Here is a 23,986-nt window from a genome sequence, read left to right on the forward strand (position 1 = left end):
ACAATAACTACAAGTATATTATCATTTTAAATTCGCAGTACACTGTTAAAAAAATTGAAACATAAATTACATAAGTTTTAAAAAAAGTATCGATCCTTTTTATAAAAAGTATGGACACTTTCAATATAATAGGTAAACATATGATGTAATAGGTAGCCCTTATATAATGTAATAGGTATCGTTTATATAATGTAATAGGTAATGGTTATATTGTAAAGTGTCTATCCTTTTTATAAAAGTGTCCATACTTTTTTCACTGTGGAAAACATTAATTTAAGGTTATCTTTTGAGTGAGTTTTAAGATATTAATTTAGTAATTATAGGCGTCTAATGATTTATTTTTACGTTACGGTATATATTATTAAATTAAAAATTCTAAATAATATTTTATAAAATATCAAAACAATCAAATAATTTTTTGTGCAAATGAAATTATTAAATCAATATTGTAGGTGGAAAACATGAAACACTGTTAAAAAAATTGAAACATAAATTACATAAGTTTTAAAAAAAGTATCGATCCTTTTTATAAAAAGTATGGACACTTTCAATATAATAGGTAAACATATGATGTAATAGGTAGCCCTTATATAATGTAATAGGTATCGTTTATATAATGTAATAGGTAATGGTTATATTGTAAAGTGTCTATCCTTTTTATAAAAGTGTCCATACTTTTTCACTGTGGAAAACATTAATTTAAGGTTATCTTTTGAGTGAGTTTTAAGATATTAATTTAGTAATTATAGGCGTCTAATGATTTATTTTTACGTTACGGTATATTTATTATTAAATTAAAAATTCTAAATAATATTTATAAAATATCAAAACAATCAAATAATTTTTTGTGCAAATGAAATTATTAAATCAATATTGTAGGTGGAAAACATGAAACACTGTTAAAGTATCGATCCTTTTTATAAAAAGTATGGACACTTTCAATATAATATAATGTAATAGGTAAATTTGCAATGCTATCGGTATAAATATACTGGTTTACTTATAAAATAGGTAAATATAAGCGCTACCTATTACATTATATAAGCGCTACCTAGTATGTTATTGTACTTTATAATATTTCCGGTTAAATAATATAACATAACCGGTCTAAATTTTAACCGGTCACTTGTTTAACCGGTCACGCCGTATATTAACCGTTTTTTAGGCGCCGCACCGCAGAACGACCCCAGAACTTGGGCCTTATTTTCTCTCCTTGGTGACTCATCATCCTCAACCTCACTCACGCTCCCCCACAATAATCTGAAAAAAAGAGAAAGGAAATCCCTTTTCAACTCAATAATCCAATAATCTCTTCTTCGTCCACTGCCACCGTCTTCCTGTTTTTGCTCCTCTCGATGCCCTAATTACTTGCCCTTGCCGGAACTTCCCAGGGCGCGTCGCCGCCGCCGCCGATATCCGTGGCACCAAACTTCCAAAGCTTGTCTTCTCTTGCTATCTCTAGGGTTCGTTTGTTGTTTTCCCTTGTTGGGTTTTTGGATTTGAATCCGGAATCGTTTATTTGGGATTTGGATTGCGGAATAAAAGAATAACGACGGCGACGACGGCGTCGAAGGATCTGTTAGGGCTTTAATCTTATGGCTGGGAGTCGTAAAAAGGGAGGGAACAAAGCAAAAGTTAAGAATTTTAGTTTGGGCGATCTCGTTCTCGCCAAAGTCAAGGGTTTCCCTGCTTGGCCTGCGAAGGTCCGTCTTCCCCCCTTTTCTTCTGTTTCCTTTAATTTTTAGTAATTTTAGTTTTAGCCTGAATTCTCAGAATTTAATGATTATATTCTTTATTTTGTTATATGCTCTTCTGAACTTATGGAAATTTGAATAAATCCGTGAAGAGTTTGGTGATTGTAGATTAAGAAAGTTTTTTGTGATGTTGCTACGTTTCTTTTGTGCTTACATTGTCTTACTTTATACTATATTTGCTGGTTTTATATTCAATTTGTTGCCTTTTTAGTAAGTTTTGATTTGTTTTGTGAGGGTACTAGTTTTGGATTCAATGTTCTCCGTGCTTATGCTCGCTGATTGTGTTTTTAGTATTTCAGAGTTAATACTTTGATCTGTTCCTTAAATGGTTACTTAATGCAATTATACAATGCTAGTTTTGGCATTGAAGGAAATATGTCTAAATACAGATTTGTTTTTTTTTTCTTGAATGCTAGATCAATGATCCTATCAATGGCATCAAAAAATTGTTTAGGGATTTCCATTTTATATCCTGTTACTCAGGGCTTGGTTAATTTTTTATATTGGTTTGCCATTGGTTATTGAGGTAAGATTCTGTGGGTTATGAATTTCAGATTAGCAGGCCTGAAGATTGGGAGCGAGATCCCGACCCTAAGAAGTGTTTTGTCCAATTCTTTGGAACAGAAGAAATGTAAGTAATGCACATTCAATTTCTACATGTTTATTGAATGAGTGAGACGACAACATGGTGACTGAAGAGAGTTGATGGTCTATTTTAGGTTTTGCATTTAGGGCACAGTAATGGATCTTTTTATTTTGTACAATGAAACTTTTATGTGGTTGATAGCATTTCTTTATTGGTTTTTCTTGATTGTTGGATGAATTGTTTTTGTAGCTTGAGAAGAAATAAAGTTCAAACTAATCTTGTATGTAGTTGGAAGATATTTGGATGATTGGAAGAAATCGGGTATAGGAGGTATTTGGAGGGATCATTCAGGTACAGTCCTAGGTTCTTTTCAGGAGTCAGTTGGTTCGGGACCTTCGACTTTGCTGGAACTTAAAGCTATCCAAAGGGGTATTTCTTTCTTTGCTTCTGCTCAAGGGAGGGTTAAAGATAGGCTGATTGTTGAGAGTGATAGCAGGGTTGCAGTAAACTGGATCAACAATGTCGACTCATGCCCAGTTGTTTATGCCTTTGTTGTTAGAAATATAGTTGATAATCTTAGAATCTTGGGGGGGGGGTTTATTAATTGGGTTGCAAGGACAGCTAATATGGACGCTGATGCTTTAGCAAAGGCTGGAATAGGCTAATTTTTATGTTGTTTGCATTCTAAGTTTTGTCTTTGATTTCTGTTAGGGTGGGTTTTGTTGGCTGTTGTAAGGGTTATTTCGAAGAGATCTCTAGGCTGTAATTAGTATTTTCTTTAATGAAAATCTAAGGCACTCTTTTCATTCTTCCGCTGATTAAGGAGTCGTTTTCAAGCTCCATTAATCAAGAAAGAGGTTTTTAATTAGGCCTTCAAATCTTATAAAAAAAAAGTAACTTGAGTCCAAATAGCTTCCCGACTTCTTACCATGAAATAGATAGAGGAACATCTCTGGTTTGATTTAGCAGTTTTGAGATTTTAGCTCAAGTTTTTTGTGCAGTGGTTTGCATATGGTATATGTGCAGGCCTTCATGTAAAGGAATTTGAAATGCCGTAAAAATAAGTACAGCTGGTGTTATCTTAGTAGCATTTTTGCATAAATGGTGTATTTATGTGTAAATAGTGAAGTGGCTCTTGGAATGCATTTTTTTATAAGAATTTCAGGCCTCGTTAAAAACCCCCTTCTTGATTAATGGAGCTTATAGAACTCCTTAATCAGCGGAAGGAGGAAAAGAGTGCCTTAGGATTTTATTGAACCATAAATTTACATAAGATACAACCATTATACACCCCACCAACCAAAAACTTGAAACAACCATAAAACAACGACTATAAATATAGGATCAGCCAATTCCTTCTTTAGCTAAGGCATCGGCTTCTATGTTGGCTGTCCTGCTAACCCATCTAACCAGCCCTCCGAACTCTATAAGCCTGTGAACAATGTCTCTAACCAATATTGCATAAACATCAGGACAAAAATCAACCCCCTTAATCCAGTCCATTGCGATTTTGCTGTCACTTTCAACAATCTGGGCTTGTATTGGGATTTTTCTTCTCCTGAATTGTGTTGTTGCATCCATATATGCATATAATCATGCTTAAGGCTTAAGCTGTGAGGCTTAAATCGAAAACCTTGAATCGAAAACTTGATTACTCTTCGGATTATAATGTTTGGTTGATGATGCTTCTTCTCTTCAATTATGTGCCAAACATCTTTAATTTTGTTGAAAATCAGAACCTGCTCATTTTGTCTTTTGTTACTTTTTAATACTTGGGCGGTGTATTTTCGTTGTCTTTCTGCACATCATATTCATGCATATGAGGAAGTTGATGGATTGAATATCTCCATCTTTTCTCTCTTACAGCTAGTATTTATGTGATTGTGATTTTCTTATTTGATTGTTGGAGTTTTTTTACAATTTCTTTTGTATAAAAGGAGCAATACTTCTCTTTCCCAGCCAAGAGATGCATTCATGCATCATTATTTTCCCCCCGAATGCTTTTTGAACTAAAGTTAACTTGTGTTCCTGTTGCTTACTACCCACCACGGTTTTCTTCTTTTACAGAGCATTTGTTGCCCCTGTCGATATTCAAGTGTTTACAAGTGAGACAAAGAGTAAATTGTCTGCGAAGTGTAAAGTTGTTAGAACTAGGTACTTTGTCCAAGCTGTTAAAGAAATATGCGAGGCATTTGATGAGTTATATAAAGAGAAGTCCAATGATTTGAGAAATGAATCTGACAGACCAGAACCTCGCTGTGAGGCTTCATCTGCTGGTGGGGTTGAGGACGAAGGCTCAAAGGCTGACTTAAAGAATGGACCAGTTGCAGTAGCACTTGATGAAGATACCACTATTTTAGGAAAAGGTGAAAGTAATAGAGAACACATAAAGCCTTTGATTTCAGGTCATGCAGATGATAGCTCATCTCCTATTATGTCTTCTGAGGGAAATGATAAAATTTCAAGTGATGATCAAGCTAAAAAGGATGTGTTATCTCCAGCATCTTTAGATGAGCCTTCTCATATGAAGGAGGAAATCTCCGATGATAAAATTATTATATTCAATTCCACTAAGAAAATTTTGAGGGATGATCAGATGTCAAAGAAGATGGCTCCTGGGTTAAAGAAAAGAACCAATCAAGGGCAGAAAAGCAGCAGCTCAGGTGCAACATTATCGAGGGATGGTAAATCTGGTGGTTGTCTTGATCGGCCTGATTCTGAGGAGCAATTGAAGGATAGACTACAAGGCAAAGTCTCAGATGGCTCTGCAAGGAAATTCTCTCCAGATACTTTCAAATCAAATTCTAATCACAATAGTGGTAAAAAGGCAAAGGAATTGCTGAAAAACAAAAGCAACTTGAAGGTCACTGATGATCTGAAGGATGCTATGGCTACTCCAAAAGGTGAGACTACTGGCAAGAAAAAAAGGGGTGAAACTGGACTTGGAAAGCCAAAATCTGGAGGAGATGAAGTTTTACATCCTGGCAAAAAGCCAAAGGTTTTAGATATGAAAAATGGGACTTCCAAGGGATCTCTTGTCAAAAAAATGAAAACTAATTCTCCAAGCTCTAAAAATGTCAATGAGATAGCAGCTAAACAGTCAGAGTCGAGGAAATCCACTTCTCATGTTTCAGTATTGAAAGCTCGGGCATCCGATATTTCTGATGTTTCCAGTGATGAAGCTGTGCTGCCCTTATCAAAGCGCCAGCGGCTAGCTCTGGAGTCGATGGTTGATTCTAGTAATTATAACAATAAAATTGGAAAAAATCCTGTTGAATTGAAGAATGACACTTCAAGTTCTGGTAATGTGAAACTTCGTGCTACCCAATTGCCCAGAAGGCGTAGAGCTGTTTGTCTTTTTGATGATGATGATGAAGATCCCAAAACCCCACTTCATGGAGGATCTACCTGGGATGCTAAAGTAACTTCTGTTGTTTCTTCTGCTTTAAAAAGCATTGATTTAAATCACTCAACTGCTACTGATGCCCAACATGGTGTTGGAGATTCCAGCCAATATGAGAACAGTGGTACCAAGGAGGCATCTTCACAATTGATGAATGATTTTGTGTCACCTGTTCGACCACAAACTGTTGAAAGGAGGCTTTCTACTCAAGCCTCCACTCCTGAAAGATCAGAATCAGAACAGTTGTCTTCCAAGGAGGCAAAACAAGTCCTGATTTCCCCAATGAAGTCTCCTTATCTGGTTTCTGCCACAAAACAAGTTGAACAACACAAAACTGCCAAAGCTGCTGTCAAGGTTTCGAGTAATGGAATTCAGAAAAAGGCTCCACCTGGCTCTGTCAAGGGATCGGGTGTGACGACTGATGGCTCAAAGTCTTCTCAAAATCAGGTTACGAGTCAAAGATATCGACAAGCTTCTTCCGTAGAGAGATTGAAATCTACTCCAAAAGCAGTTTCACGTGTAAATGATACCAATTTTGTTACTGAAACTTCAATGGAGTATGGCTCTGCATTACCCTTATTATTATTTCATTTAATTTATCTTTTTTAAGTTATTATATTATTTTTCATTGTGTAGCGTAAACTAATGTCTTTCTATACAGATTTGACATCTTTAGAGAAGATAGAAGTGGCTTGTTGATTGATTCCAAAAATCCAGATTCTGCTACGTCAATGAAGCATCTTATTGCCGCTGCTCAGGCGAAAAGGAGACAAGCTCACTCTCAACAGTATTCTCTAGGAAATCCTAGTTCTGTGTTTCTGTCGATGTCTGAGGTTCTTGGAATGAGCTCCAGTCCTACAGTTCAGCCTTTTCCCTCTGCGATCAACAATGAAGTGCAGGCTGATGTGCAGGGATTTGTTCATCCAACAATTATAGTTTCTCCACCAAATCTCGGTCGTCAGTCAGGATCCCAAAATCAACAGGATACCGAGGAGATTGAAGAGAGAAGACCTAGTTCAGGACACATTACAGCTGGTGGCTCTCTCAGTGGTGGTACCGAGGCATCAGTTGCTCGAGATGCTTTTGAAGGAATGATAGAGACTTTATCAAGGACCAAAGAAAGTATTGGACGAGCAACTCGCCTTGCTATTGATTGTGCTAAGTATGGCATTGCAAATGAAGTACGTTAACAATTATGTTTATAGGTGCAACATGAGCATGTTTGAACTCAAAATTGTATAGTACGACTTATAGTTTTATTTTAAACTAAATGGTACCGATCACATATGATATTATAATCCTTTTGAATACTGTTTTTTGGAATGAGTTAAATTTCATAATCTGTATGCAGGTTGTTGAGCTTCTCATCCGGAAGCTGGAAAGTGAGCCCAGTTTTCATCGTAAAGTTGACCTGTTCTTTCTTGTTGATTCAATCACCCAATGCTCATATAATCAGAAAGGTTGGTTTCTCCCTTTGATTAGAATGCATTCAATTACCTTTTTTTTTATAAGAATTTCAGGCCTCATTAAAAACCTCCTTCTTGATTAATGGAGCTTGTAGGGAAGCTCCTTAATCAGCGGAAGGAGGAAAAAAGTGCCTTAGGATTTAATTGAACAATAAAATTACATCAGATACAACCAACAATACAACCAACAAAACACCCCAACAGAACCAAATAAGATGGAAACACCCAAACTAAAAACACATAAGCGAAAACAACACTAGTAATCCCTTTACAAAACACAGAAAATCAAGAAACAACCCTAAACAGCCATCAACAACTTTACTAACTCAGCCTATGCATTCTTTAGCTAAGGCATCAGCCTCTAAATTGGCTGTCCTATTAACCCATCTAACAACACCTTCAAAAGCATTAAGCCTATGAACAATATCTTTAATCAAGAAGGCATATACAACATGACATAATTAATCCCCCTTAATCCAATCCACAACCACCTTACTATCACTCTCTAAAATCAGACGGTCCTTGATCCTCTGTCGATAATTTGCAAAGAAAGATAACCCCATAAGAATAGCATTTAACTCCATCAACGTAGGAGGTCCCGGATCAGCAGATTCCTTGAAATAGCCTATAGTAGAACCTGAGTAATATTTTAAAACTCCTCCTAACCTGCTTTTCTTCCAATCCCTTGTAGTGGCAGCATCAACATTTAATTTAACAAAACCCAAAGAAGGAGGAGACCAAAGTAAAGTAGGTGGAATCTGATTAGACCTGAGAGAAACTAAGTCCCCAAGTGAAGGATCAGAAATGAGTGAGTCCTTAGGAATAGACACTTCTTTATACTTTGCTAAGAACCAAGAAGCAAGCCTAAACCTTGCTAAAAAGAAGAATTCTGCCTTATCAACCTTTCCCCCTTCGAACACCACGAAATTCCTCATTTTCTAGGTGATTCAAAGAACGACCCTTGGAATAAAAGGCCAAATCATAGAGTTGAACTTTAAACCATCCCAAGCTAGAAAGAAGCTTTTAGCATCCGCTGGTAGAACGAAACAAATCCTCCAAAAACTTAAGAACTTATTCCAAAGGGACCACACCACCGAACAAGAGAAAAACAAATGAGAGGGAGACTCATCCGACATCATGCATAGGGGACACAACACATCTTCAATTCCTTGAACATCTCTTCGTAACAGCCAGCTTCCCATGAGCGATCTGCCAAAGAAAACACTCTACTCTTGGAGGCAGTAGACCTCTCCAAATAATCTTCTTCAAGAAAAAGACCTCCTCCGATCCCAAAGTCTCCGATGAAAATAGATTAACAGCTGATCTAAAAGTAAAAGCCCTATCCCCAGTACCTTTCCAGATCACACGATCAGGAAATTCCGGAGAGTGAAAAATTTGTAATGATAGCCAACAAGTTAGACCATTGTTCAAGTTCCTAGTCATGAAGATTTCTTCTAAACCTAACATCCCAAGTCCAAACGTTAGAGATATACTCCCCAAATTCAGATAATTTCCCAAACTGATTTATGGAAATAGAAAATAGTCTTGGGAAAATGACATCAAGTGGATGATCCACAGCCCAAAGATCTTGCCAAAACCGAATAGATTTTTTTTTTGATAAGATTAGGAGGCCTCATTAAAAACCTCTTTCTTGAAAAACCGAATAGATTTACCATCACCAACATGACAACTACACATGCTTCTAAATTTAGTGCCAAAGAAGTCTTCTTTAAAATAATTATTTAGCAATGATCTCCAAATCCAGGATACCTTAGATGGAAACTTACTGTCAAGAATTAAAACTGAAGAATCGAGTCTATATTTGGCACAAACAACTTCCCTCCAAACTGAGTCCCTATCATTGGCAAACCTCGAAGTCCATTTCCCCAAAAGCGCTCTATTCATCAAGTTAAGATTAAGAACTCCTAAGCCCCCTTCACTCTTCGGCTTGCTAATATTGGACCAGCTAACCCAGTGAATTTTTCTAATGCCATTTCCCCCTCCCCATAGGAAATTGGACATAATAGAGTTAAGGGTTTTAAGAACCGAAGCTGGAATATTAAATATGGACAGATAGTAGGAAGCAAACAAAGAACCGTCTTAATTAACACTAGTCTTCCTGCTAAAGAAAGAGATGCTGCCTTTCACCCGGTTAGCTTGTTAAAAAAATTATTAATGACAGGTTCCCAAATAGCTGCAGAATTTCTAGTAGCACCAAGGGGAAGCCCTAGATTTTTAGAAGGAAATCTGTCAATTGAACATCTAATAGAAGTAGCCCATTCCAGCAGTTCCTCATTAACATTAACACCAAACAATTTACTCTTCTTCAACTTCAGCTATAGACTAGAAACCACTTGAAAAACTCGAAGCACCCTTTTGACATTCTGAATTTGCATTTTCGAGGCACCAGAAAATATAATCAAATCATCAGCAAACTGTAAATGGGACACATTTACAGACCCCTGTTCTCTGCCAATCACCATTCCAGAAAATAAACCCTGTGACACAGCCCTTCGAATCAGTAGATTAAGTAGCTCCCCTACTAAGTTAAACAGCAAAGGAGACAGAGAACAACCCTGTTGAAGACCTTTAGTCATTGAGAATTCCTCAGAAGGAACTCCATTTACAAGAACTGAAACAGAAGCTGTGGTTACACACTTCTCAATCCAGCCCCTCCATCTAGAACCAAAGCCCATTTTCTCCATTATTTTAAATAAAATAGGTCACTCAACAGAATCGTAAGCTTTCTTGAAATCAACCTTGAATACACAACCCTTAAGTCTATTTTTTCTCCAATAATCCACTCCTTCATTAGCAATTAAAGAACAATCCAGAATATGTCTACCTGGTATGAAGGCAAACTGAGTTGGACTAATGGTGTCTGAAATGCAACCCCTCAATTATACAACCCACCAACTAGGCTAATTGGCCTAAAGTCATCTAGACTGCCAATGTTAGAAACCTTTGGAATGAGAGTGATAAATGTATGATTAATCCCATGTTCCCAAAATAAAAATCATGAAAAAATTTCATAATATCAACTTTGAGGACATGCCAAAACCTTTTGAAGAAGCCCATATTTAGACCATCCGGTCCCGGCGCTTTATTACTATCACAAGATTGTATAGTCTCCCAGACTTCCTCCTCTGAAAATTCCTTCTCTAAACATAGATTCTGCTAAACTGAAATACTAGGAAAATTCAACCTTATCTCTTCCACCTTTAAAGTCGAATGCTCATTAAAAATCTTAAAGAAGTGGTCTCTAATAGTGGTCTTAATGACAGACGGTTCTTGAATGATATTACCCCCGATATTCAAAGCATTCCTCATCTTCCTAATCGAAGCACAATTATGGAATAATCTTGTATTTCTATCCCCATCTTCTATCCATTTTGATCTGGAATTTTGGAACCAGATTTGCTCCTCTATTTTATAGAGTCTTCACAGTTCTGTTCTTGCTGAAATTAACTCTGCTGCTATTCCACTGTTAGCACCATCCTGCACCTGTTGGATTTCCAGTTCTAGACTGTGGATCCTCAATTCCAGTTCTCCAACAGTAGAGCATTATGGTCTAAAAGAGATCTAGGCAGTAAGGTTTGCACCAAATCAGGAAATGCAACAAAGAATTGGCCATCAACCAAAAACCGGTCCAATCTAACATGAGTAGGGGTATCTTGATTATTGCACCAAGTAAACCTTCCTCCATTTAAGGGTAGATCAATTAAGCCTGTTTGCAGCATAAAAAGATTAAATATCCTCATTGAATTCCTGTTCTGAGTTCTTCCAATCTTCTCTTCATCATGCATATATACATTAAAGTCCCCCCCTACACAAATAGGAGCCCTCTGACCACTAATGAACAAGCTCAACTCTTCAAAAAAACTATCTTTCTCCTCCTCTACTGAAGGGCCATAAACATTGATGAAAATACAACTGAAATTATTGACACGAAATTTCCCGGATAAGACAATGAATCTTCTATAAATAAACTGATTTTCTAATTCGAAAATTTTATCATCCCAACAACTCATTAAACCCCCTGATGAGCCAACCGATGGAGTTTCAAGGACACCTTTAAAATTACTAAACCCCTTTCTTCTAAGCAGAGATCTGGGAATCTTCTCCATTTTCGTTTCTTGCAGCCAAAGAAACTGTGGGTGATTTTTATCAATTAACCTCTGAATAGCCCTCTGCTTTTCTTTTCTCCTCAAACCTCTAACATTCCAGGAAGCAATCGTAAAATTAATCTTCATCATTAGCTAGTCCACAATCTACACCCTCATCAAGATCACCTTGATTGACCTTATTCAAAGCTTTCTCCAAGCTGATAATCTTATCCAGAAAAGCCTCCTTCCCTTTCTTAAAGGACACCCCCAATAACTTGCTGATTTCCCAAATTGCTAAGGCTTCCTCCACTAAAATCGAAAAATCTGAAGAACAAGCACCTTGATTGACCTTATTCAATTACTTTTTAATCAGGAACTTATTTGGTGCTGACCTGACTGTTAAGAAAATTTTTTAGTTAATCTTTTTTCTTTCTTGTTGAGCCTTATTTCCTTATTTGTTACGATATATATTTGTACTGAGTCGCATCTTTAGACCTTTGAAGGAGTGCTGCTTCATTTTTACAAGAACACTCTTTTAAGTGCTCTTCTACTTAGGTACACTCACTGAAATAGTCAAATGTGATATATTAATGCAGCAATTAAACGGTTATGGTTAATGTTTATTTAGGCATTGCTGGTGCTTCATATATTCCTACTGTTCAAATGGCACTGCCCCGTCTCCTGGGTGCAGCTGCTCCACCTGGAACAAGTGCTCGTGAAAACCGTCGTCAATGCCTCAAGGTATAATTTTTTTTTCAGTGTAAGATAGTATTCTTCTGTTCTTTCCATTCCACCCCACCCTCTTTCATCCCTCTGAAGGATAAAGTGATGTTTTGTCTATACCAGGTTTTACGGTTGTGGCTTGAGAGGAAAATTTTTCCTGAAACAATTCTGCGGCGTTATATGGATGACATTGGAGTTTCAAATGATGATGCAATCTCAGGGTTTTCCCTAAGGCACCCGTCTCGAGCTGAACGTGCTATAGATGATCCTATAAGAGAAATGGAAGGCATGCTTGTCGATGAGTATGGAAGGTGTGAAAACTCTTTCATCTATTTAAATGAAGTTATTGTAATGATAATAAATAATATCTATTATATCCTATTGAAGATTGGGTTTGTTTTCATTTGGTTTCATATATATTTGAAGCCAAACTAAGACCAAATGTACTAATCAGCTTGATTTTCAGACCAAAGTAAAACCTTTTGCTTTTCAAACTATGCCGATCTAACTTGGTTACTTTAGCTAATTTTAGCTTAGCTTAGAAGTATCAGCATCCTGTTTCACTATGCCACTGTTATTGATTTGATTGGGAATATGTTGTTGAGCTACCTAGTACTACTTTATGAGTTATATTATATTGAAGTTTCTCAAATTTCTAAAATTTGAAGTCGCTTCTGAAGTTCTTTTGTAGCATATATGCCCCATCTTCTACTTCCTAGTTTTGTCATTTGAGAGGAACACTAGCTTTCTGACACCAATTTTTTTTGGTTTTGTAACCAGTAATGCTACATTTCAGCTGCCTGGCCTTTTGTCTTCAAATGCATTTGAAGACGACGAGGAAGATCTTTCAGACAGTCCTTGTGGAGAAGCTGTTGATGCATCACCTCTAGAAACAACTCAGATTTCGGCAGAGTTAGAACTGTGTACGGTTACTCCAAGTGACAGGCGTCATTGCATCTTAGAAGATGTGGATGGTGAGCTTGAAATGGAAGATGTTTCTGCACACCAGAAGGATGACAGACCATCATTCACTGATGATACTCTTGAAAAGGACATGCAACAGCTAGACACTGATAAGATTATGGAACCTTCTTCAAATAGCTCTGACGGATTCCCTCCTCTACCTGAGGGATCCCCGCCATTGCCCCCAGATTCTCCTCCACCCTTACCACCTTTGCCACCTTCACCACCTCCAACCCAGCCCCCAGCATCTCCATCACCACCCCCACCCCCACCTCCTCTACCCTTACCAACACAACCACCTCCTCCGCTTGCGTTGCCTTCATGCCCTCCTCCAGACTTCATACCCCAACCACCATTGCCCCCTCAACCTTCACTGCTATCTCAACCCATGGTAGCACCCCAGTCATCGATGCAGTCTTCACCGCTGTTGGCGTATCAACCACCTGTACATGAATTTCGGGGTACACTAGATGTAAGTCTTCTAGATGTTTCTTTGCTTGATACCGAGTATGTCAATACTTTTTTATTTACAAACATATCCCTTCGTTTGCAGGGTAATCATATAGTTCAAATGGGTGGAACTGCTCCTCATGGAGGCCGTGTAGATGTTGCTGTGAAAAGTGAATTGTTTCTGCAACAATCACCTTGCTTTCCTTCAAGAGGCCGAGAGCCTTCTGGATGTAGTTCTTCAAGGCAATTGGAATATGGACATAATGAAATGTACTTAAATGCCCAATCATCTCAACCAATTCAACAATTTCAACCTAGTAATACAGCCTTGGTGCAAAGACCTCTACCCCCGAGTCTGCCACAAACTTCATCTAATCATTTCTCATTCGTGAAGCCTTCCATGCGACCACATCCTCAGCATTCATATCCTCCTCAATACTCAATGCCATTACAACATGATGGCCACAGGCCATTTTTTGCTGATGAGCAGTGGAGAATGCCTGCCGGAGATTATAATACTGATAATCACAGCGGGTGGATTGCAGGAAGAAATCCACCATCTTCTGGTCCATTGTTTGTCCAGGAAGGTATGAATTACCTTTCCCCTAATCCCCATGAAGCTTCCATGGTTGAAAATGTTTGTTTAGGGTCATTAAATTTATTGTTTTTACCTGAAAATTAAATATATTCCCCCTCTATGGTTGTGGCAGTCAAACTTCTAACTGTTGCATGTTGTTATGGATGCTTTGCTGAACTATAACATGCCACCATATAAATACGAAAGGCACACTTTATACTGTATCTGCAAGCTTTTTTTTGGGACTGTTAGTATCCACATATCATCTATACTATAAATACATGAGTGACAGCCTTTTGAAAAGTTGAGGCAATGCAATATAGTTAGTCTTACATTTCCATGAGTCTTTGCAGATGGAAACCCTTTTAAGAGCTCAGTCTTATGCCCATGAATTATAATCTGAGGTGTTGTTTTGATTATTTTTTCATGCGTATTTCATGTGCAAGACTTCCTCTTTCATACATGACTTAATGTGCTGATCGGATGTACCTACTTTTTTATGACACTTCTGTTAATTGTTTGGCAGGTTATTTTAGACCTCCTGTTGAAAGGCCATCCTCAAGTAATATGGGTTATCCTATTGCTTCCACCAATAATCTACCAGCTGGAGCTCCAAATTCAGGTATTGCATATTTGTTGTTGTCTTGGTTTGCTACATTTACTTTATTTGCCAGTTAAAGAATCAAGCACCTATTAGATCAGAGAATGACATCATGGTTCTACTTTTGTTTTTCAGGTCATGGTGTTTCACCAATAATTCCATGTCGACCAGACATGTCTGCTGTTAACAGTTGGAGGCCATCTCGAGAATAAGGAAATAATCGTATTAGGTACTTAGTAAATATTAATCTGTTAATGAAATCTTTGCCGTGAACATTTCCTCCTTTAGTTTTCTTTTCAATACAACATTTGACTTCTGTTATTGAAGTGAAAATGAAATGTGCTGTTTACCACTTTTGTTGCAAGAATGAGGTGTATTTGTTATTGTTTTTGGTTCGCATGTAAGGATCTTGCTTAAGTTTACAATTTTTTCTTGCATCTCTATTTTATGTTACAAATATTGCAGTTTACTCTTCAGGGTAATCCATAACTCATGACCTCTACACCAATCATTTACACTTCTTGATCAAATCCTGCTTAATTTGTTGCAGTTAACTTTTTTTTTGTAGCTGGCTTCGAGAAATGTTTCATTGAAGGGTGGCTCATTTTGTGGATAAAATACAATTATCACATGAAGGCTGTGTTGATAACTTGTGGAGACTCTTGGCAGGATTGTGTATATTGTAATTTTTCCTGACAAATGTATTCCAGGAACATTTGCTTCTGACTGTAGCCCATATTTCTGACTTGGTTAGTACACTGTTTCTTAGCTTCTGTAATTATACTGACTTCATAAGAAAATTTTTCTTGGTTCCAAATAGGAATTCTGGTTCACTTAGTTGTTTTCATGGTGTTTTGATTGTTTCTGTTATCCAAGAATGGTTCAGTGCTTTTTGTTGAGTTAATTGCTTGTGATGCTGGCTTTCTTTTGGAGCTACAATCACATAACCGTTTTTATGCGTTCCTTTGAGCTTATGTTTAATTTTTTCTTTTTGTGTTTATAGGAAGCACAATTTTATCTGAACATAGTTGTGACTTGGTTGGTTTTTCTTAGATGAAACTTCAGTTCATTGCTAAACATGTCGATCATTTTTATGTTTATTTGTAAGCTGTGTGAACTTTTTTAAGCACTAGATCCATTTCCAGATTTTCGCTCTCCACCTGCTTTAAGTTAAGTGGAGATATTTTAACAATATATATAACTTTTAAGATTGCTGAACGGACAAAGAAAGTCATCTACCAAGGGAACCACCCTTTTCATCAACTCTGTTTTCCCAGCCAGTTTTTGATGAAGTGCTTGCCACAAGAAAATTTCCACCCTTGTAGGAACAAACCCGTTCCAAACACAATTCTTCCAAATAGGATTCTCCCAGTCCAAGAGAGGAAATCATCCACTGATTCAATCAACTTTGTACTGCTCAACTTCCTCATAAGATTTACCCATTGCTCTAATTCCCAGTCACATAAATTTCTTTTCGTTTGAACATTCCAAGACCATAAATCCAATATAGAAAAACGTACCATTTAAAAAATGAGTGAGAGAGTCAAAAATTTAGAGAGAGAAGGAGCGAATGGTCAGTTTGCTGTGGGGGAGAAATGGACGATTTTCGTTGATAATCTTAGCAAGAGGGTTATAAGAGGTGAATTAAGGGAAGTATTTCAGCATTACGATCAAGTTGTGAGGATTTTCATTCCAAATTTTACTCAGAAATCGAAATACAAGAACTACACTTTCGCGTTTGTCCAGTTTGCAAGTGAGGAAGGGAGGAGGAGGGCTATTCAGTGTGTTAACGGAACTTGGATCGACGGGAAAAGAGTTTCAGTCGGGTTAGAAAAATATCAGAACAACAGGAATAGAGAAGTTACTGAAGGCAGGTCTACGAGGGATGGGCCAATCCCAACAAGGGTGGAGAAAACAAATGGTGAGAAGCACGCTGGATCTTTGAGAAACCTGAGGGATAGTAGATCATACAAGGAGGTGGTGGAAACGACCAATAGAGAGGATTGCGGAAATGTCAATAAAGAGGATGGTCAAAGGATAAGGAAGGCTGCTAATGGGATAAGGAATGTCTGGGAGATGGATATCTCCTCGTAGGATTCGACTTGGGTGAAAAGGTCTTTAACAGGGGTAATCAAGCATTCCTTCGAGCAAGAATTTGTTCAAAAAGCTTTGGCAAGTGAAGGAATTCAGCTAAAAATAGCGAGATGGGGCTACGCATGGAATGCCTGTGTTGTAACCTTTAAATCGATTGAAGACTACTCTGATACATGGGCAAGAAAACAGGAGGAGATCTGTTTTTGGTTTAATTGGCTGGAGCCATTGCTAAACGAGGAGGGAGTTCCATTGGCGTTCTGTCTCGTGGAATTAATGGGATTACCGTTATTATGCTGGAATGTAGAGTTCTTGGAGAAACTTGTTCAGAAATGGGGAAAGTTCATTGGCATCTTGGATTCTTCAAAGAACAGGTCAGATTTATCGTCGGCAAGAGTTTTGATCAGGGTTGCCAGTCCGTTTGATGTCCCTGAAATGGTCACAATAGGGTTTTACGGCAGATCATACAAGGTCAAAGCCATACTGGGATCGGTATTTTTAAAACCGGAGGAGTTTTCCGGGGGGATTGATGGTGAAAATTCAAATTACGGGTACAGTGAAAATCATTTTCCCGAGGAAGAGTGCGGCCGCCGTCTGACTTTGGAACAAGTTGAAAATTTTAAGTCTTCTGAAGACTATGCTGAAGAAAGACAACTGGCATGATCAGGAACAGAGGAGTAGGTTGCAAAAGGGGGATGGGGAGCAGCTTTTACCAAAAAAGTCAAATATGGATATTTTAGATGTTGGGTTGTCAGATTTGCGGGAAAAGGAAAATATCCTGCTGGGGAGCATGCGGGACTTGGTCTCAGGGAAGAATTGGGCCTAGACTCTCAAGCCCAAGATTGTAACAGTTTGATTTCTGAATCAAGCATGAAGATTCTGTGTCCTCCAGGGCCTGCGTATAATCTGAAATGGATTGCCGAAGGGTCCAAAGGCAGATTTATTCCCCAATTAAACAGGGAATGGATCAAGTCCAATGAAGAATCGATAAAGGACGTAGTGGTCTTGGACAACGAGGTTACAAACGCAAAAGGAGTGGAGGAGGAAAAGGATGATGTTTCAATTAAAACTGTTGGAACTCAACCAATGGAATTACGTAAGGGGACGTTTTCTAATGGTCAGAGGAGCTGGAGTCCGTTGGTTCATTTGTCAAGAAGTTTGGCTTTGACGAGTGTTCCGGTGGGAAGATGGAATAGAGGAACTTGTAATAGAGTATATAGAAGATCAAAAGATAGAAAATTCTGGTATGATCCGAAGATAGAAGAAGAGTTGTTGCGACCAGCTGAGGTACTGGACCAAAATAGAAAAGCTTCCAATTCTTTATTGACCACCCAACCGCTCCCAATTTTAGAGGAAGATGGAATAATTAGCGACGATGAGGAAGGAGGTCCCTCTAAAAGTGGAGTAGGAGACTTGGACCAGCATTCAAGGAGTAGAGTAGTGCCTCGATCAGATTGTCAGTCTCGAGCAGTTATAGGGAAAGAGAGTAGGCGACAGAGAAGGATTTTGACTAGGGAAGCTTTGGAGGTGGCTAGTTTACACACAGTTTCTTCTCCCTCCTTTTCGATGTTTTTGGAAGAAGCAATGGCTACGTGGGAGGTTAGTATGTTGCTGGGGATCTCATTTAAAGAAGGCAAGAAGGTGATTTTAGATAAAATTATTGATCTTGAGGAAGGATTGGGGGTTAGTAGGAATTGTTGAAATAAGGGGTTTTGCTATTGTGCTTTTTTGATTTGAGGTTCTTGGGATATTTGTTATATTTATGAGTAACATTAATATTATTTCGTGGAACATAAGGGGGTTGGGGAAGAAGGAAAAAACAAGAGCTGTAGCTAAGTTGGTCAGGACGAATAAGCCGAGCATTCTACTTATTCAAGAAACAAAGCTAGAAAACTGTTCTATGGCTCTAAGGAGAAGGATAAGGGGTTGTCTTCTCGAGGGATGTATTTTTTCACCAACTGCTGGGTCTGCAGGGGGTTTGCTGGTAATGTGGAATGATAATGAATTTAAAGTGTCCAGTAGTAAGTAGCAGGATCATTGCAATATTTGGGAAGTTTAAGAATGTTGTTGAAGAGTGTGTGATTATGAATATTTATGGTCCCTCCACTGAATCTGAAAAGGATGAATTCTACAGGGAATTACTGGAGTTTGTTTCAACCCAATCGAATCTACTTTGTATTGGGGGGGACTTTAATACGTATCTTGATCCGGCTGAGACGATGGGAAGGTCTCAAAATTGGCATTCTGTTGATATATTTAGGAATTTTCTGCAGCAAACAAATTTAATTGATCTTCCGTTGGTGGGAGGAACTTTTACTTGGTGTAACAACAGGGAAGAATCAACCTGGGTTAGGCTTGACAGGTTCTTATTTCTGGTAATTTTTTGACCTGCTTTCTGAACGTAGTTCAAAGGCTACTGCCTAGGTCCATATCAGATCATAATCCGGTGTCATTGGAGGATTCGTATGTAGACTGGGGTCCTAAACCATTCAGATTTTACAATTATTTATTAGAGGAAGAAGGCTTCGAGGAATTGGTTAAATCTTCAATGGTTGACTTGATGGAAAGGAATAATAGAAGGGGTATCTTCAGTATTTTACAGGGAACTAAAAAGTCAATCAGAAACTGGTCAAGCAAGAAATTTAATGGGATTTCAGACTCTATCGAAACTTTAGAAGGGCGAATTAATGAGTTAGAATTGAAGGCACAAGGTAGTAATCTTTCTCCGCAGGAGTGGGACCAGGTGAAGCAGTTTAGATCGAATCTCTGGAGGTTGTACAGGATTGAAGAAAGTGTTTGGTTTCAAAGAGCAAGAACGAGATGGATCAAAGGAGGGGACAGAAATACTAGATTTTTCCACTTGTGTGCTCTAAACAGAAACAGGAGAAATGCAATTACTAGTCTGAAGATTAATGGGACTGTAGTTTCAGACTCGTCTCTGATCAAGACCCACATTTCTGAATTTTTTAAGACAGCTTTTAATTCCATTTCTACAATGGAAGTGGAGAACTTATTTCTGTATTTCTCTAAACTGTCAAGAGAACAATTTACAAAAATAGGGGAGAAGTTTTCAGAACAAGAAGTTTGGCAAGCTATAGCATCCTCGGACAGTTCTAAATCTCCTGGTCCGAAAGGTTTTACAATGGGTTTCTTCAAGAAATACTGGCCAGATTTAAAGGAGCAAGTACTGGAATTTTTTAACGATTTTTATTTCAGAAGGATGTGGGAGCATGGAGTAAATCAAGCCTTTATTACCCTAATTCCGAAAATTTTAAATCCGGAAAGTGTTGAAGACTATCGACTAATTAGCCTTGTAGGAAGTTTGTATAAGATCCTATCAAAAGTTCTATCCAAGAGACTTAGCAGCTGTGTTGGTGACATTATCAGCTCTTTCCAGTTTGTGTTTATACCAGGGAGACAATTGTTGGACTGTGCATTTGTTGCAAATGAAGGGATCGATTATTGGAGAAAACAAGGTCTACAAGGGGCTGTTTTCAAAGTTGACTTTCGCAGAGCATATGATTCTGTTGAATGGCCGATTTTGAACAGAGCAATGAAAGAGATGGGCTTTGGTATTAGATGGTGTTCGTGGATCTCACAGTGTCTCTCTTCTGCTTCAATTTCGGTTCTGGTGAACGGTTCCCCTTCGGAAGAGTTTACTATGGCTAAAGGACTAAGACAAGGTTGTAGTCTCTCTCCGCTCCTATTTAATATTGTAGGTGAGTTGCTGCATTTGATGCTAGACAAAGCAGTTGACAAAGGACTTTTCCAAGGTTTTGTGATTGGGAATTCTGCGGATTCACTTCGGTTATCTTCATCTTCAATTTGCCGACGATCTCATCATTTTTTGCCAAGCTTCACTTACTCAGATTAAAAATGTCAAAAGGGTGTTGAGGATTTTCAGTATAATGGTGGGGTTGCATCTAAACTTAAAGAAGAGTAAACTGTATGGTGTAAACGTTGATGAGGATATTTTATCAGACTGGGCATTGGAAGTGGGCTGTTCTGTTGATCGTTTTCCCACAGATTATTTGGGTCTTCCAATCGGTGCTAAGAAGAATTCTGAAGCTTTATGGGATCCTGTCCTTAAAAATTTTAATTCAAAACTAGTTGGGTGGAAAGCTTCTTCTCTGTCCTTGGCTGACAGGACAGTTATATTAAAGTCAGTGTTGACTTCCCTGCCAATATTTTTCCTATCTTTCTTTAAAATGCCTTGCAAAGTTGGGAATAAATTAAACTCCTTAATGGCCAGATTTTTATGGGGTGACAATGCGGAAAAAAAAGAAGATCCACTGGGTTAGTTGGGATACAGTTTGCAAACCAATGAACAGTGGTGGCCTTGGGGTACTTGAATCTTTCTAATCGGGCATTATTGGGGAAATGGGTGTGGAAGTTCGCAAATGAAAAGGATTCCATATGGAAAAGAGTGTTATGTAGTAAGCATAATATTAGTAGTAATACTATGTCTATTAGTAAGGTCATTTCTCCAAAATCTTCTTGGAATTTGAGAAGTATTGCTAATAATTTTTTGAAGAATGATTCGTCGGGTGAGTGTCTTAGATCATTTTCGAAGTTGCAAGTAGGCAATGGTAAGTCCATATCTTTTTGGACTGATCCATGGGTGGATGAGGTTCCTTTAAAACTTCTTTTCCCTAGAATTTTTGCACTCTCTACTAACAAATGGGGTAAGGTTGTTGATTTTGGAAGCTTTGAGTTGAATGGTTGGCAGTGGAACATTATTACTAGGAGGAATTTGTCTGATTGGGAATTGGAACAATGGTTGGATCTGATGATGAAATTAAAGGAAATAAAACTCACTGATTCGGTTGAAGATTTTCTCTCTTGGTCAGCAAGTGGTGATGGGTTATTCTCAGTGAAATCGTGCAGGAAAGCTCTTGGTAAGGAAGTTGGGGGTATTGATTTGTGGTCAAAAGGGGTGTGGTTGGGTTTGTCTCCGCCTCGTGTAGAAGCTTTCCTATGGCAGTTAGCTCATCAGAAGGTTGCAGTTAAAATGGAGTTAGTGAAAAGAGGAATGTCCTTAGAAGAAGATATTCTCTGTCCTTTCTGCAAGGAACATGAGGAATCTGTGCAACACTTATTCATTTCGTGTTTTGTAGTTTGGGAACTATGGAATAAACTGGCAAGCTTCTGGGACTTGTCTATTGTGCTACCACAAGACCCTCCTTCCTTAATTCGTGGGGGAGTTTGAGGTTGAATTCATCGATTTGGAAGTTTATCCCGTGAGTCGTTTTTTGGTCTATTTGGAAAGCAAGGAATGCGATTGTGTTTGAAGGTTTAAACCTTGATAGGCTGTCTCTCTTTTTCCTTGTGAGATTTAGGTTATCTAAATGGTTCCTAGCCAAGTATCCTAAATTCCCTATTCAGGAAGATCTGCTAATTGGGGATCCATCACTTGCTGATGGTATTTCTGTTCCTAAACCCAAGGATCATTCTGTTATTGGCTGGCTTCCTCCACCTGTTGATTTCTTAAAGATGAATGTTGATGGAGCTGTTAGGTTAAATGACTCGATTGGAGGTATTGGAGGCATTTTAAGGGACTGGAATTGCTGCACTCTTTTGACTTTTTCAGAGAATATTGGTCAAGGTCCCCCACCAGTTGTAGAGTTAAAGGCTATTAAAAGAGGCATCGAAATTTTTCTAGCTTCAAGTTGGTCTGCTGCCAGTAGATTGGTTGTTGAGAGTGATTGTAAGTTAGCAGTGGAGTGGATTCACACCCCTTCTTTGGCACCAGTTTTCATGTTGCCTCTTGTTAGAGAAATTCTGTTGATCCTTTCTGAAAAGGTGGTTTTAATTAGGTTAATTCCAAGGTCTTGTAATGGGGAGGCAGATAGTTTAGCAAAGCAGGGGATCGGTTGATTGTATGTTTTAGTTATAGTTTATTTTTCTATGGTTGTAGGTTCTTGAAGTAGCTGAAGTTGTTAAGTCTAATGTAAAATCATCTGCTGTATTGTTAAGTCTTATGTAATTCCGGTTTGGTAATAAAATGAGGCACTCTTTTCCTCCCTCCACTACTTGATCCTTTATGTTAGGAAAGGGTCAACTATGAGGGAGGTTTTTAACGAGGCTTCCAATTCCTATAAAAAAAATATATAACTTTAAGCAGCAATAATTTAAAATGTGAAAGGCCATTTGTTGGATTGTTTTAGGCATTCTCCTTATAACTTGTGGTGATCCTAAATGCCTGATAAATTGGCATAAGCTCCTGAACTGTCGTTATTGTAGAATTCAGAGTAATTCTCTGTAATTTCTTATTCTTTTCAATATGACAGATTACATATTTATATACAAAATATCTCTCTAAAGTAGAAAACTCTAAGAAAGGAAAAATTTATTGTAGAATTCAGAGTAATTCTCTGTAATTTCTTATTCTTTTCAATATGACAGATTACATATTTATATACAAAATATCTCTCTAAAGTAGAAAACTCTAAGAAAGGAAAAATAATAATCCTAGGATATGATCCCTTAAAATAAGGGATTTTAGAAATCTATTTACAAAATCATATCTCTATAGGAATGGTAACAAATCATATCTCTATAGGAATGGTAACAAATCATCTCTATAATTCCTACACTCCCCCTCAAGCTGGAGAATATACATTGTATAATCCCAGCTTGAATAGGAATTTATTAAAAACAGGCTTTGGCAAAGCCTTAGTAAGAATGTCTGCAACTTGTTCTTCTGAAGGAATGTATGAAAGTGTGGCTGTCTTTTTGTTAACTTGATCAGCAATAAAGTGCTTATCAATCTCAACATGCTTTGTCCGATCATGTTGAACTGGGTTCTTGGCAATTTGAATAGCAGATTGATTATCACACAAAACTTCAAAGTGATCCTCTTGATTAGTGACAAGTTCTTTCAGTAGTTTAAGTAGTCAAATTCCTTCGCATATTCCCAATGCTAGTGCTCTAAATTCACCTTCAGCACTACTTCTTGAAACGACAGATTGTTTCTTACTTCTCCAAGTTGTAAGGTTTCCCCAAACAAAGGTGCAGTAGCCACTAGTGGATCTCCTTTCAGTAAGGTCTCCGACCCAACTAGAATCTGTAAAGATCTTAACAGTTCTGTCTTCTGTCTTCTTAAACATTAAACCGTGTCCTGGAGTTTTCTTCAAGTACTTGAGAATTCTATTTGCTACTGCCATATGCTCTTCAGTAGGATTAGTCATGTGTTGACTTATCACATTTACAGGAAATGCTATATCTGGCCTTGTCAAGGATAAATAAATTAGTTTTCCAACTAAT

At 37.9% G+C, this 23,986-nt stretch overlaps 2 protein-coding genes across 4 annotated transcripts in view; both read left to right on the plus strand.

The window, feature by feature from the left end:
* Positions 1-1,236: 1,236 nt before the first annotated feature.
* The window catches only part of LOC120206738 (ENHANCER OF AG-4 protein 2-like), a 31,677-nt gene continuing 8,927 nt past the window's right edge, over positions 1,237-23,986 (plus strand). For 2 of the 3 annotated variants that reach the window (XM_039206321.1, XM_039206320.1), the window contains exons 1-12: positions 1,237-1,703; positions 2,309-2,385; positions 4,408-6,300; positions 6,405-6,924; positions 7,095-7,203; positions 11,944-12,056; positions 12,162-12,349; positions 12,819-13,473; positions 13,555-14,038; positions 14,555-14,650; positions 14,765-14,858; positions 15,198-15,378. In XM_039206321.1, coding sequence (XP_039062252.1) covers positions 1,596-1,703; positions 2,309-2,385; positions 4,408-6,300; positions 6,405-6,924; positions 7,095-7,203; positions 11,944-12,056; positions 12,162-12,349; positions 12,819-13,473; positions 13,555-14,038; positions 14,555-14,650; positions 14,765-14,841 — 4,320 coding nt within the window. In that variant the 5' untranslated portion in view covers positions 1,237-1,595 and the 3' untranslated portion in view covers positions 14,842-14,858; positions 15,198-15,378. Of the gene's footprint in view, positions 1,704-2,308; positions 2,386-4,407; positions 6,301-6,404; positions 6,925-7,094; positions 7,204-11,943; positions 12,057-12,161; positions 12,350-12,818; positions 13,474-13,554; positions 14,039-14,554; positions 14,651-14,764; positions 14,859-15,179; positions 15,379-23,986 lie in introns of all 3 variants that reach the window. The other variant, XM_039206322.1, reaches the window with a different exon arrangement.
* Positions 16,160-16,723, plus strand: LOC120206603 (serine/arginine-rich splicing factor 2-like). The gene has a single exon (XM_039206205.1). The coding sequence runs from the start codon at positions 16,160-16,162 to the stop codon at positions 16,721-16,723; it is 564 nt and encodes a 187-aa protein (XP_039062136.1).

The sequence above is a fragment of the Hibiscus syriacus genome, unplaced genomic scaffold, assembly GCF_006381635.1.
Source record: "Hibiscus syriacus cultivar Baekdansim isolate YM2019G1 unplaced genomic scaffold, ASM638163v2 tig00013960_pilon, whole genome shotgun sequence".
Classification (NCBI taxonomy): Eukaryota; Viridiplantae; Streptophyta; class Magnoliopsida; order Malvales; family Malvaceae; genus Hibiscus; species Hibiscus syriacus.

Excerpts from the sequence above, each read along its gene's own strand:
- LOC120206603 (XM_039206205.1), top strand. The coding sequence starts at position 16,160 with ATGAGTGAGAGAGTCAAAAATTTAGAGAGAGAAGGAGCGAATGGTCAG.